The sequence below is a fragment of the Mesitornis unicolor genome, unplaced genomic scaffold (genome assembly GCF_000695765.1).
Source record: "Mesitornis unicolor isolate BGI_N332 unplaced genomic scaffold, ASM69576v1 scaffold43902, whole genome shotgun sequence".
In the NCBI taxonomy this organism is placed as follows: Eukaryota; Metazoa; Chordata; class Aves; order Mesitornithiformes; family Mesitornithidae; genus Mesitornis; species Mesitornis unicolor.
In genome coordinates, this window is record NW_010169374.1 from 8,024 (window position 1) to 22,163 (window position 14,140).

A 14,140-nucleotide genomic window follows, 5' to 3' on the forward strand; every position below is an offset into this window, starting at 1 on the left:
CTGATCCTGATCTGTGTGTTCTGCATCAGCTCCCACTGCTGCTGGGTTTGGTCTGGGACTTTTCCAGTGCCTGGCTCCGCAGAGCCTCTGGTGACGTATTCGTCACTGGGGGGAGGATTTTATGTTGATTTTATAGATATCTGTACATATTTCATTATTTTCCTATTTACATCATTATCCTGTAGTATCAGTATTATTGTTTTATTAACCTGTTAGTTTTATTTTCCAATCCATAAGTCTCTCTCCCTTATTCTCTTTTCTTCTGGGGAGGGGAGAGGGATTAATAATAGAGAGCGTCTGTCCAGGACTCAGTGGCTGGCCCAGCCCTAAACCACGACAAGCTGGAAAATTCTACGCTACTGATCTTAGCGTCTTTTTAGACTAATAAACAGTATTTTTAGAGGCCAAGTTATCTCGTTGTACAGTAACCATCCCACACAGGTCAAAAGAACCTCACCCTGTGAGTGCTTAGTTTTTCCTAACGAATCTAAAGGAAACCAAGAGGCTGCTGACTCAAACAGTAGACACCTAAAATCAAGTGAAATAAATCCCACCCAGCCTTAATGACAGGATAAGCTGTACAGAGGTCTACCCCCAACTGCCCGTCAACTTCACAGGGCTGAGTGAGTGAGGGGCTCGCTGGGCAGCCAGGTGCTCCCACCAAGGAATTCAGCACCCTGAAGGCAGCTGGACAACTGCTACTAGCATGCTAATACCACAGCTCTGCTAAGTGGAGTGACGATTTCAGGCAAACGTTGGACAATTTCCAACCAACTTATTCCAACCTTCTGTTCTTTCTCACAGATCATCTTGAAAGCACAAGTTTTGCAGATATTATATAAACCAAAAATTGCTACAAATTCCCCACAATTACTGTGTGCATATCCTTCAGAAGGAACATTCCAAAAGCTACCTGAACGCTTGTGGGCTTTATCTCTGCTCCAGTGAAAATGCACACTGCCAGTTAAGCAAAAACCAGAGGCTGTCCAGCTGCAGTTGCTTTATTCAAAGAGCATGAACTGCCAAGGCATCCGAAGTTCCCTCTTCAACACCACTAACAAAAACGCCTGCTTATTTAATCTGTGCTGGCATGACTGTTGCAGAAAATAACCCGACAAAGACTACAGTCTGTACTCGTGTTTCTGCTGAAGGTGGCACAAATGTAACATTGAGATGTTGCTTCGAAAAAGTCTGGGATTCATTATTGTTTGATATCACAAGAGGCGCAGATACACCTGGACACAGAAAGGGGGAAAAGCCGAAAGCCTCACTTCAATGTGTGCGTTATCTGTCCTTTCTCCTTGCACCGCTGCCAGCTAGAGAGCAAGCATACCTTCAGGAACAGACAGAGTAGGCTCTGGGTTAAAAGCACCTTTGGTTGGCTCACTTTCAGAAGTACAACAACTCATCAGGGTTCTTAACAGCTTCACAGCTCAACTGCTCCTAACAGTAACAGCTACTGAAGTCCAATCCATGTGGCTCTGCCCACCCACAAAAAGAGAGTACATACTTCTTCCTTCTCCATCTCCTTGTGGAGCTCCTCTTTAGCAGCCACTGCTTCCTTCTGCAAGCGAGCAGCCTTCTCTTGCTGTTCACGTAGCCTGAGAACCAAAGCAACAGACCATTACTTTCAACTACGCAGGGGTGTCCTCCCATCCAACGCCTGCTGCAAATCCCTCTCTCTCACATAGCTCTTCAGAGCACTCCCCACCATACTTCCTGCATTACTGAGCCCAAAATTCCTTTGTGGCAGCTCAGTACCCATGATGGTCCAGAGCTGCACTGACAACACAAAGTAGCTCTTCACTGCTTAGGTCTTCCACTACTGCCCTCTCTTCTTCTTTTCAAAGCCCTGGCACAGAATTTCATACATAATTGGATATTGTCTTACTTTTCTGCCTGGATCCTCTCCTGTTCCTTCTTCCTCTCCAGCTCCCTCTCTGCAGCCAGTTTTTTCTCTCTCTGCTCAGCAAGCTTCCTGGTACGTTCTTGCTCCTCTTCCTTCCTCTTCTGCATTAGCTCTTTGTGCCGACGATCCTCCTCCTCCTGGTAAGCCCAACACGGCAATTACTCACCTTGCATTGTACAGGAACAAGCTCCAGAATAACAAAGCTGGAACACTTTATTTGACCCAAGTCTCCAGCACCTCTCACTACACAGCAGGGAAACAACTCAGGGCTAAATTCCCACTGCTTTCAAGGTAAGTGCATCATCTCTCCAGCTATTTCAGCACTGGCCTATTCCCTGCCCATAACATGTCCCAAAGAGCCTAATGGCCACCATGCTCTGGATCTCTGAGAGACATCTGGGTTACCTGAGAGGTTTTAATACTTGCCAATCCCCAAATGAAGGTCTCTAGTAAGAATCTGTCCAGAACGGCAGAAGAAATGCAGGTCACAACCACCACTAACAGCATATTGCAAGAGGAAGCAGGAAGCACAACACTGCAGAGAGCTTTAAGGACAACGCCTCTCTACACTAATTTTCACTTGGTTGGTTTGTGTTAGTAATTCTGCTCTGCATTTCTTGCTTACAAGGACCATGGCACATCATGGCCACTCTAACTGGACGCAGGATGATAGGATGGGCTTCAGCACAGACCTGTTGCAGTGCTTTTTGTTTTCTGGCCTCTTCATCATGCTTGCGCCGGGCCTCTGCTTCTTCCATTTTCTTGGCAGCTGCTTTCTTTTTTATCTTCTCTTCTGCCAACCTTTCTTCCCGCACCTAAGACACACACAGTTAGCTGAATACCTAAGTCTCAGATGGGACAGTTCTCTGTGCATGTGAAATATCACAGCAGTAAGTCAGAGCACCCACCCTCTCACAGGGCAAATCTTCCTTTGTTGCCACCAGAGGACAATGGGACCTGTGCTTTATTTTAAAAAGATAATATTTAGGGAAATTACCCTCTTTTACATCTCCACAGGAAGACCTGATCCTATTCTGGTAATTATACATCTAATACCACAAAAGCCATCAGAATGTATTTTCAGAAGCATGAAAGAAGAAAAGCAGACAGAGATAATTAAAGCAGACAAATGACAGCGATTGTCATGTGTGCAAACTGTCTGAAAGTCTCAGATACAAGAGAGGGTCTGGAGGAAGTATGTTTATTTCCATCTCTTCATCTATTAGTCAGATGGGAGAAAGAACAACTTCAAGCTGATAAAGCCCCAGGGCCATTAGGCTGGCTTTATCTACTTGAAGTTCTTCTCCCATCCGACTAACAGAGCATTAATAAAGTCCACTTAGAGTCATAATTCTGGAAAATAAGGGGTTTTGTCTGCCATTTGTTGTAACCAAGAGAGAGGCAGTCACTTAGAATTACCAAGTTTCTGGAAAGTTCTATATTCAACCGTTCTCCAGATTTCAAGCAGATTCAGTTCCTCTTCCTGGAAGGCACACTCATGTGGCATTATCTACCTCAATAGGTTACTTATTCTCCCAAATAAACTCTGTAGGTATAGTGAGCCTTACCTTCTCAGTCTTCTCATCAGACAGAGCTATCTTCTGCTCAATGAGCCTTTTCTTCTGTTCCTCTGCCTGCTCTGCCCGTTCCCGAGCTTGCAGCACTTTGCGCAGGCGCTCCTCGCGCTTCCTGTAGAACACAGCCCAGCTTCATCAGTGGAGTCCAGCTAGATGAGTTCCATACAACTCAAATGCAAGGCCAACGGACACAGTTCTTGGGCAGCATGAAATTCAGTTAACCAAATACACTGTTCGTTTAAACACTAACAGTATTTTTAAGCTCTGAGACACAGGACTTAAGATGAAAAGCCGAAGAAGCAGTCAGCTAGGATAGTTATATTGTTGTTAGCATTCTAGATAGATCCTATGAGAACAAATGCTGTCTCTGCAGTGTAAGAGCAAGCTGACAAGAATTTTTGTTGCATGTATGGACTCTGCAAGATAAGAGACCTAGATACAGGGACCTACAAGTACAGAGAGAGCCACCCAGACAAGGCAGAAAGCATACACTCACAGCTTTGTCTCTTTTAGTCGCTGTTTCTTTTCTTCTTCCATTTTGTGTTTTCTCAGCTGCTCAGCTTCTTGCTTTTTCCTCAGAGTCTCCAGCTTCTGTCTCTCCTTTTCCTGAGGTGGATTGAAATGTGATTATACTCACCTGCCAGGGCTTCTTTCTACCTCAACCTGTTTGGTTTAAGTCAGAGCCCAGATACAACAAGGAACCACAGCCAGAACCAGGGGATGGTAACAACCCTGAAACAGAGCTCGGGCAGCCTGTGATGTGGTCATGGAAGCTTAAGAACAGATGCGATGGAAAACAAAGCAGTGGTATTAATCTTGGAGATCAAGAGAAGAAGGGGGGAAGTTGAAAAGGAAGCATCAGCTCCTGAAGTCCAGGCAGCTTCTGCAGAGATTGCAAACAGCCAGCACTGTGATTTATGTTGGTAAAAAGGACCAAAAAAGCAGCACTAATGCTTGGCAATCACATCAACTTCCGCAGCGAGCGTAGGGGACAGATGGTGCTCTAGGAAACACCTTGCTTACTTCAACTCAGAGCTCCCACTGGCATCTTTGCTTCCCACAAAGCTTTATCTCCTGGTAAGCCACCATCATTTAGACAGAGTGCTTTACAGCTTGTTCAAGCACACAGTCAGCCCCATATGTCATCCAGACAGAAATGCAGGGCATTTGTCCCATTTTTCCAGCTAAATCAGACTAAGTATACTGTCAATTAGAAGAGCTAGATCCAGCCATCACAGCAAACATATTAAGATCAACTAATTTAATGCCAGATTTAATACTGCAAATGCCTCACTGACAGGCCTGGTCTTAGTACAAACCCATTGATAAGCACGGCGAAATATTCAACAGATTACCTTATGCTGGGCTTCATGCTGTAAATGACTGGTGTTATTAGCATCCAAACTGGCTCATTTAAAACTAATGATTATACGTTCTTGCTCTGGTGCTATTTAATTATTTTTAGCCCCTACACAGAAAAAGTCTGGAAGGGAAGTTGCCTGCACTGGAGTGAAACCTGAAATAAAACATTCAATGCACTGACAGCATCAAAGGATGCACTAGTCACAAGCCTGTTTTCTCATCACATCAGCTTCTTTGCCGATGCAGACGCTAACGTCAGCAGAAACACCAGGAAGACTGAAGCTTGAAGCCCTCACTGCTTCCTAGGGATAGACTTTTCTTATCTGCTGGAGAACAGCAAGACTCTCTAAGCAGTAAAACCATGACAGCTTTAGGCATTACAAGTAAGTTCTGATGTTAGTTTGCCAGATATAAGCTAGAAGCACGAAAACCAATTTCTGCAGTATGCCCTCGTCTTCCTCTCCAACTCTTCTGCAAGTGAAAACAAGCCCTAGAGCTACCTTATTTTGCAGGCGAGTTGTTGGGTATTAGAAGTATGAGCAATCTATGCTCAGCATGCCAGCTTCCAGCATGTCCTTAGGTGCATCTGTGAAGCTACACCCTTGCACTTGCCTGACACTGTCAGAGAGCAATGCTGGAACAGGAACTACAGTGCACTGCTTGAAACCCACTTTTCCTCAAACACCAACTTCTCATTTAAATACCAATCAAAATGCAGATCAGGTAAGGGTGAGGGCTGCCCATCAGGGATGCAGATAGTGATCCTACTGCAAGTCCAGCCCATGTAACCAATTGATCATTATTTATGATCGAACTGTAAGGGAAAACCAACTTCCTTTGGAAATAGAGAACCAGGTCTGCTCAAATCCCATCCACCCAGACAATCACTCTGTTTGGAGTACATGAGCTTCTCCTGTGATGCTATGAACTTCACTGGGGTATTGTACAGGTAGAGGCACCTGCCTGCAAAGACAGCAAACGTGTTTTTTGTCCTTACTGGCTGCAACAATTATACTACACCGATATTGATGCCTGTTATGTTTGGACACTCGCATACTTATCTCACTGAACCAGCAGTCTCCTATTCAGAACAGACTCATACTTCCTCCTGCTTCAAAGGTCTGAAAAACTTCAAAGTTTATCATGCAAAGCTTGGATTTTAAGAGGCATTTGCTCAGATCTCACTCATTAGAAGAGTCTTGGAATGAAGACTTTGGATGTGCAGTCTTCCCTTATATGTGCACCTCAACTGCAGCATTCAAAATCCTCTTGATTTTCATTTCCCAGTTTTCATTCCTGACTGTTACTTGCTAATACCACAGGGGAATGCTATAGTAATAAAGCTTAGAGTTCAAATTAGAACTGTTTAGGAAGCCGCTCAAGCACAATTTTATTTTGTTTATGTAAAGGTAAAGAGACAGCTCAATGTTACTTCTTAGTTTAATATGGGTTGAAAACTTTCCTTTATGTCTGTGCTTGAACCTAGACACTCATCAGACCATCACGTACTAGCTTACAAGAGTCTCGTCTTACCTTGGGGTCAAATTGTAGAGGCATGTTGTACCTGATAAAAGATTTTTTTACTCCATTTCTCCCCACAGAGCTTGGAGTCATGAGGAGCTGGTTCTTCTGCACAGTGTGCAAAAACGTTTTGAAAGGACGTACGACCTATGAAAGGAATAGCAAAAATGATACTCAGGAGTGTAATAAATAGGTTTCAGTAAAGTACCTTAGGGTTACAAGGATCTTACTTTGCTGGCTGGAAAGGCAGGAGATGGAGTCTTTCTTTTCAGAGGAGAAAGCCCTCCATCCTGTGCTTGCTGGTTGTCATAGCGTTCATCCACAGCTCTTTTGTAACTTGTCTTTCTCCTGTGAGAAAAACAGTCTATCATACTTGGCAAATCCTCCTGATTGTCTCAAAGTCAGGTTAAAAAAAAAGTCATAAAGCCGTCCTAGCTTAAAAGTTATTTCATTGTTTTATGCACAAGCAGTTATCCAATGAAAAACTTCTAAGGTGACAGAACATACAAATTAAATCCTCTTTTCATAGAGAGAGAGAAAACTTATCGCCAAAGTTTCATAGTTCCATCATACTGAAACCATTTAACAATGCTTCAGTGTAGAACCCGCTTTGAACTGGACTACAGATCTGCAAAGGCACCTTCCAACCAGAATGATCCTGCAAACATACCTGGCACTCTGGGGTGGTTCCTGGGTCTCCCCATTCTTAGTTGAGTTGTTTTCTGAAACAGAACAGTTACACAGTAAGTTCTAGCAAAAAAAATAAAGAAAAAAAAATCCCTTCCAACGCAGCTCTGAAAGCAGACAACAGATTTAGCAGCTCACTAAACAGTAAAAAAAAACCTGCCATGCATTATGCACAGCAGGACCATGGTTGCTTTCAGCAAGCAACCACACAGTGCCACTCAAACCTAGAAATACAAGATAAAGCAAAGCTGTCTAAAGTCATCTGTGGTACACAGTCTGCACTAACATTGCTGTTGTGGTCTGCACAGATACAGCACAACTGCTTGCTTTTGGAAGCAGGATACAACTCAGCCTCCCATAACCTGGAGAACGTGCATCCCTCCATCCTCATTACATCTATTTCCATTCTCTTCCCACGATGGAAAATAACTCCAGCACAGAATTTCCTAACTGCTAATCTCTTGAAACGAATTTTCATTTGTCAAAGATTAGATTAGTCTTTCAAACTGGGTTCTCAAATTAACTAGACAATCTTTCAAACTTCCCAGTCAGCCTCCCAACAAAGTGACGACTTTCTTAAATCCTGCCACAAAAATCCTCTGAAAGCTACCATCGTTCCTCATCTCCTCCGGCCGTTCGTTTCTGCTGACAGTTCGAGAGCGAAGTGACATTTGTGGACTTTGGGGATTCTGTAGGAAAAGCAAATGGGATTCAGCACAACTCTCACACAGAAAAAGTACACTGTCTGCAATATTACCTGAAAATGCAAAGCTGCATGCAATATAAAGTATTGGTGCCAGCACCCGGAGCCAGTACCCCTAACCTTCAGCTGTGAAAAATACCTCAGGACACCATCTTGCTAAATTCCTTTATGTCATGTCATCACTCGAAGCAGAGACATTAACAGAACATGAGGGATGCACTGCTTAAACTGAAAAACTCAAGCTATTAAGGACAAAAGCATTTTAAGTTGGAAAGCTGTTTATGCTTGCTGGACTTCTGGCAGATAGTCAGGCAGCGCCCATTTTACTTAGCGGTGATGAGCAGGGAGACAGCAAAGATAAACAGCTCATTTCCTCGATTTATGTTTCTGCTACAAATGTGATCTGCATCGCTGTTCGCCGCCTTTGCACTTATACCGATACACAATTCTGTTGTGATAATGGTTTTATATGCCTGTGAGAGAGCAGGCAATGGCTTTTGAAATCCGCACTGTTAGCAGTGCATTAACTCCAAACCCACCTTGGCCAGTGTGTGGGCTGGCAGACACAAGGGAGTTGAGAAGAAGAAAGAAGTTTGGAGGCTTTATCCTCCCCAAATGCTTCTGCAGGGTCTTATTCTAAGGCTCGGTATATGAAGCATCTTGTAGCCCAACAGAAGGGCACAGATGTAATTAATTCTAGCTTGGGCCTGAGAAGAATCTGACCTTTAATTAACAGCCCATGAACAGGTACTGTCTTTATAGAGCTCCACTCCATTAATTCAGTCTTTACTGACTGAAAACGATTCTGGAAAACATACTGAAATAATATTGGAATTTCTTCCTCAGGAGGGCAGTGGGAATAGTGGAGGAATATGTTTTGACCTGAATTATATTTACAAATGTTGTGGTTGTCTTAAGACAAACTGACAAGCTTTGAATAACCTGCAGGACTATCAGAAAGGTCAAACAAACCTTTAAAATACTGAAATAGTAAGTGTACAAGCTCCGTCCAACTGAAAAAATCTTCCCTGAATTATAAGGTTATTTATCTGTATAGGTTCAGGATTGAATTTCCATACAACTGATCTCTAGCAAAAGGCGAGGGAACAAGGGCCAGAAAGCAGGACTCAACTCTGAATGCCAACAATACGAAGGTCGATATTCAGTGCTGGTGTGTATCAACCCATCATTTACATTTAAATATATTTATACAAAATTACAGAGAGAATGCTGTTTTCTAGTCAAAGCTAGTCCTGGCTTTGAAAGCACCTGAGATTGGAACGCTATACTGACAGAATACCTCTACTTGCAACCAAAAATAAGACTTGGGTCACATGTGCTCATTGTCCAAATGAAACTTTACTGGTTTTTGACTTGCTGATTTTCACAGAATCACAGAACGTTAGGGATTGGAAGGGACCTCCAAAGCTCATCCAGTCCAATCCCCCTGCCGGAGCAGGAACACCCAGATGAGGTTACACAGGAAGGCGTCCAGGCGGGTTTTGAATGTCTGCAGAGAAGGAGACTCCACAACCTCTCTGGGCAGCCTGGGCCAGGGCTCTGTCACCCTCACTGAGAAGAAGTTTCTTCTCCAATTGAAGTGGAACCTCCTGTGTTCCAGTTTGTGTCTGTTACCCCTTGTCCTATCATTGTCACTGAGAAGAGCCTGGCTCCATCCTCGTGACACTCACCCTTTAAATATTTCTAAACATGAATGAGGTCTCCCCTCAGTCTCCTCTTCTGCAAACTAAAGAGCCCCAGCTCCCTCAGCCGCTCCTCAGAAGGGAGATGCTCCACTCCCTCCATCATCTTTGTAGCCCTACGCTGGACTCTCTCCAGCAGTTCCTGTCCTTCTTGGACTGAGGAAACAGTGCAATTGAAACAGACTCGAGAATCTCAGATTTTCTCTAGTCTGTGTATTGAACCAGGGAGGCTATGGACAGGCTTGTGCACGTGTGCAAGCTGAGCACTCTAAAGCGCTATGCAGCAGGTTGACTGAGTCCAGCGATCTGTGGCCAGAGCTCCCCAATCCCCCACTAACAAATGAGGGCTGTATTCAACACATTTTTCTCACAAGTCCACACAAACAGAAATCCCTGCTTAAATCTTACCAGTTTGGTGGGGGTACAAGGTTCAGGAGGAGGCCTAGAATAAAAAAAAACAAAGAAAAAGGCAGCCTTGTTTAATAACATCAAGGAAACTGGGAAGCAACTTGTTATCTGCAAGCAGTACATTTTATACCAAGAATGTCACTGTAAAGAAGTCCTCCAAGCAAGATACTAAGGATAAAGAAATATCTTAAAGTAGTCTTACCCAGTTTTCACAACTGTTTCTTCATCCTCTGTCACCTCTCCAGAGCTGGAGACAGCTGGAAAACAAAAAAAGCCAGAGCTGTAACTTACAGATGCAGGCCAAGACTCTTTGTAGGAGTGAAGGTCACCCAAGACTGCTGTAGAGGTGCTCGCTCTGCCTCTTTACTTATTCCCTGCAATTCAGATGCATACCACTACAAGCAGGGGCAGCTGAATACACTGAAGTAGCACTAGAGAAAACACTGCCTGAAATTTTAATATTAGAAAAGAGATGTTTTCAATTATAGATGAGTTCAAAGTGCTATTCAATGAGCTTACATCAAGAGTGCCTGGGTTTGGGCCCCGACTCATTTTGCAGAGCCTCATCCAGATATTAACAGCAGTTAAAACCAGCATTATTTACAGTCAGAGTGCTGCTTCCAGCTCAGCATTCCAGCTGGCTCACTGGTGGCTAGCTTTTAAGTACTGACACAGCCGGAAACTGCTGTTAATAATTAAGGCAGCAACGCAGCCTCAGCCTTGGTGGAGTACACAAGAGCAGACTTTGCAGTCAGAGCGTGCAGTCCACTCCCATGTTATCAAAGGCAGCACAAATCCACATGTTGTACACATAATGCAGCGTGAGATCCAATGCATCAGGGCCACAGCAGACTCACTGCAGTACATTAAGGTGCCTTGGGCTTTCAGACATTAACCAACGCAACTGGAGCTGCCTGAGACATCTCAGTTCCTCTCCTTACACCCAGAAATTTTGCCTAGGCAGAAAAATGATTGTGTCAAGTAGTGCAGAGGGAAGAAATAAAGCCGTTCTTAAACCTCTCAGGTAATCCAGATCCAGACAACACGGAGTGGCCATTTAAACTGGGCAGGCAAAGCTATTTCAGTGCCTCTTCAAAATTACAGATGAGAAGACTTTCCTACAGTTTCCTTTTTTACTGAGGGAGCCCTCAGCACTGCACTTGGAAACTTACACAGCCCTCCATGCTGCTCTGATCTGGGGACTGCAGTGCTCTGGTTCTAGAAAAACATTCAACTAGAACAGTTGAATTGGTATGGGGGAAAAAAAACCAACCCACTAAAGTATTTCTCCAAATGTATCCTACTACAGCAAAAGTGTGGTAATTCTTCAAGAAAAGTCAGTTCTATGCAGCACAAATGCCACAAACCTAGAACACTGCAGATGAACACATTACAGTAATGTTGCTGCAGCTGTATTAGTTCTCCCTTCAAAGAAAGGAGTACACTGTGCAGAAGAGCCAACCTCTCCTCAACACCAAATAGTGTGGAAGAGGTTCTTCTGCATTACCTGCACTTCAGAAACCATTGCTGGTCCACCACTTACTGGCCACTTCTTTCCCTCAGCTTGGAAAAAAGTGGTTATCCACCACTATGTTCTCCTGCACCAAATCCAGTGCTTGCGTTCCAGTAACTCCGAAGAACATTTAAATTTTTTGTCCCTTGCAGAAACCTACTTTTATTGCAAACTGTAAAAGTTCGGAAGAAATGTAATAAATTTACAAAGTTCAGCCACAAAATTCCCTTCTCAAAAGGGGAGCTCTAGAACTAGCAGCCCCTGGTTAAAGAGCAGTGAATCTGTGGTAGCTACCTCATTGCCCAGAAAACATGCAGGCCTTTGTGAGAGCCCATAACCCTCTTAAGCAGCCATAAACCCTGTTCACCAGCTTCATCCTCGGCTTTGCAAGATGCCACCACAGATACTCAGAAGATATTAGTGGTGTTCTCCCAGCTGATTTACAAGGCTGAATTCACAAGCCATAAACCAGCACAGATCCCTGGGTTTCTCTACTCACACAGGTCTCTAGAAAGCTAGTCAGAGCATCCATGCTCAACTGCAGCTTTTCTAGCCTAGGATGACCAACTGCTGCACCTGACTGAAGAGCTAGCCCTGTACTGTTGTTTTCCTTCAGCAGCAAAAAGTAGTGGATTAACAAAAAGAGCAGGAAGAGTGCCAGGCAAACTCATCTGGTGACATTCAAACTTACCGTCCGTGCAACTGGAGGACACAGATGACTTTTGAGCTGCCTTCCTCTTGATCACGGTCCTGGTGACAGATTTCCGGATCATGCTTTCCCTCTTGCTGGCTAGTGAGTATTTCTCTGCCAAGGAGGTTCTGCGAGTCATGGAAGTTTTACCCATCAGACTTCTGCGTACTGAGCGACGGCTTAGCCGGGAGCGTGTCGGAGTCCCTGGGTTATCCCTTAAGCATTGTGAAGGCTCCTTATCAGACCCCTCTTGCACCTGAGCAGAGTCATCTACCTCCTCCAGCTCTTCACTCGAGATGACTGGGAGATTAGCTGCCTTTGCTGGCTTCAGCTTAGATGCAGCTTCGCTTTCTCCTGCGTCATTTGCCTCAGGAGTTTGTGGGACCACCAGCACAGAGGCTGCAGGCACAGGCGGCGACTTGGCAACCCTGCTTTCCTTGGGAGAATCATTGTCTGGGCTCAAGATGATGGTTCTGGAGAGCAGCTCTGCTGGTTCTGCTGCACTTTTCTGGAGATGCAGCTCAGCACTAACACGATCACTGACGCTGACTTCTACTACAGGAACCTTCCTTACTACTTGCTGGACAGGAGAAATCTCAGGAATGAGGGCTGAGCTTTTAGCAAGTGTTGCAGCCTGGGATCTTGTCACACGTTGAGGTGGAGAGACTTGTGTGACCTCAGCCCTGACTAGTTCCAGGTTTTCTTTATTTTGGAGTCGTTGAGAATATCGTGTGGAAGTTACCTGTTTCTGACTGCTGTTCCTCCTTCTAGACAACCTAACAACAGAAAAGACACATTAGACTTGAAGAGGATTCAGGAATAGACCAGAACTCCCAACAGAACACCCTGTTTACAGAACCCTGATCAAAGACACGGTAAGCAGAAATAGTGTGTCTACATCCTTATCTGTAAGGTCCCTGTCTGACAGCTCGCTGCCGCTCTGTGAACCTGTGCTACAGGCTGCACATGGCTCGAAGCTCTTCCATGCACAAACGGCAACATACAGAGAAACAAAGCTAAAATGTGTGGGATGAGCCTCTCTGAGAGCTCAACATACAGAGCTGCAGGCAGTGGCTAACGCAGAAAGTAACTAATGAACATAATTACTGTAGCATGGAAGAGATAACGAGAAAAAGATTAAACATAGGGATATAAAATGGAACTGAGTGACAAAGAACAGCGTTTTTCAGAACTATGGTGTCATAACAAGCTTAGGCCACCAGGCTGAGAGCTCTGAGCATGCTTAACCAAGGCTTTAACACCAGGGTGACATCAGGAACATCATGGACACACTGCGGGGAGGAGATGATCTTCCTGCCACCTTTGACACCGGATATTTTTCAGCCTCCGACTGCGGAGAAACATCAACAGGCTGCAAGCCAAGGCACCACAGAAGCTGGGATTCCCATAAGAACATTATTAAAAGAATAAATAGCAGCTGGGATTTATACAAAGGCAATCTTTAAAAGACTAAACTAAGTTATTCTAAAGTATAACAGGACGTTGGAACAGCCTAAAAGTGGGAGTTCAAAACTACACCAAGCACTGTGTGCCTGGGTTAAATCGACCAGAACACGAGTTGAACGGTGTGCATGGTGTGTGGCAGGATGTCTTGGTCTTGGAACACCTGGCCATAAAGTATGGGAAATGATGGATGGGAAAGTGCTGTAGTGTGTGAACATCCTGATTGGCTGCACAGTCAGGTCCTTATCTGTAGCTATAAAAGTAGAGGTAGAAAATAAAAACTTCACTTGGCATTCATCTGCTGAGTCGGTTTCTTGTTTCCAGCTCACCGCATCCCACCAGCTCCCTCCCTCCCTCAGGCGCCAAGGGAAACTCTGAGCTCCACCTCCCACCCTCCCAAGCGACACTTCCCCGGATAAAGCTCCCCGGCTCTTCCTCACGGGAGGGTTCCGGCGCCCCTACCTCTTCCTATCCAGCTCCTGGCTCCCGTCCATCACGGCGGAGGATCGCTTTCTCCGCTGCCGCTTTTTCTGCGACGGCGTCTTGGGTATCAGCTCCGGCTTATCGCTGCAGTGGCTGTGAGGGAGAGAGGCGGGTGGGGG

At 44.8% G+C, this 14,140-nt stretch overlaps 1 protein-coding gene across 1 annotated transcript in view; it reads right to left on the reverse strand.

Moving 5' to 3' along the window:
* Nucleotides 1-14,110, reverse strand: part of LOC104536644 (inner centromere protein-like) — a gene marked incomplete at its 5' end in the record, with an annotated part of 17,198 nt that extends 3,088 nt beyond the window's left edge. The window contains 13 exons of the mRNA XM_010179320.1: nt 1,511-1,601; nt 1,892-2,046; nt 2,602-2,724; nt 3,478-3,598; nt 3,983-4,092; nt 6,382-6,516; nt 6,600-6,717; nt 7,040-7,091; nt 7,667-7,745; nt 9,871-9,904; nt 10,073-10,127; nt 12,084-12,850; nt 14,001-14,110. Of these exons, the coding sequence (XP_010177622.1) occupies nt 1,511-1,601; nt 1,892-2,046; nt 2,602-2,724; nt 3,478-3,598; nt 3,983-4,092; nt 6,382-6,516; nt 6,600-6,717; nt 7,040-7,091; nt 7,667-7,745; nt 9,871-9,904; nt 10,073-10,127; nt 12,084-12,850; nt 14,001-14,110 (1,950 nt within the window). The remainder of the gene's footprint in view (nt 1-1,510; nt 1,602-1,891; nt 2,047-2,601; nt 2,725-3,477; nt 3,599-3,982; nt 4,093-6,381; nt 6,517-6,599; nt 6,718-7,039; nt 7,092-7,666; nt 7,746-9,870; nt 9,905-10,072; nt 10,128-12,083; nt 12,851-14,000) is intronic.
* Between the last annotated feature and the right edge of the window lie 30 nt (nt 14,111-14,140).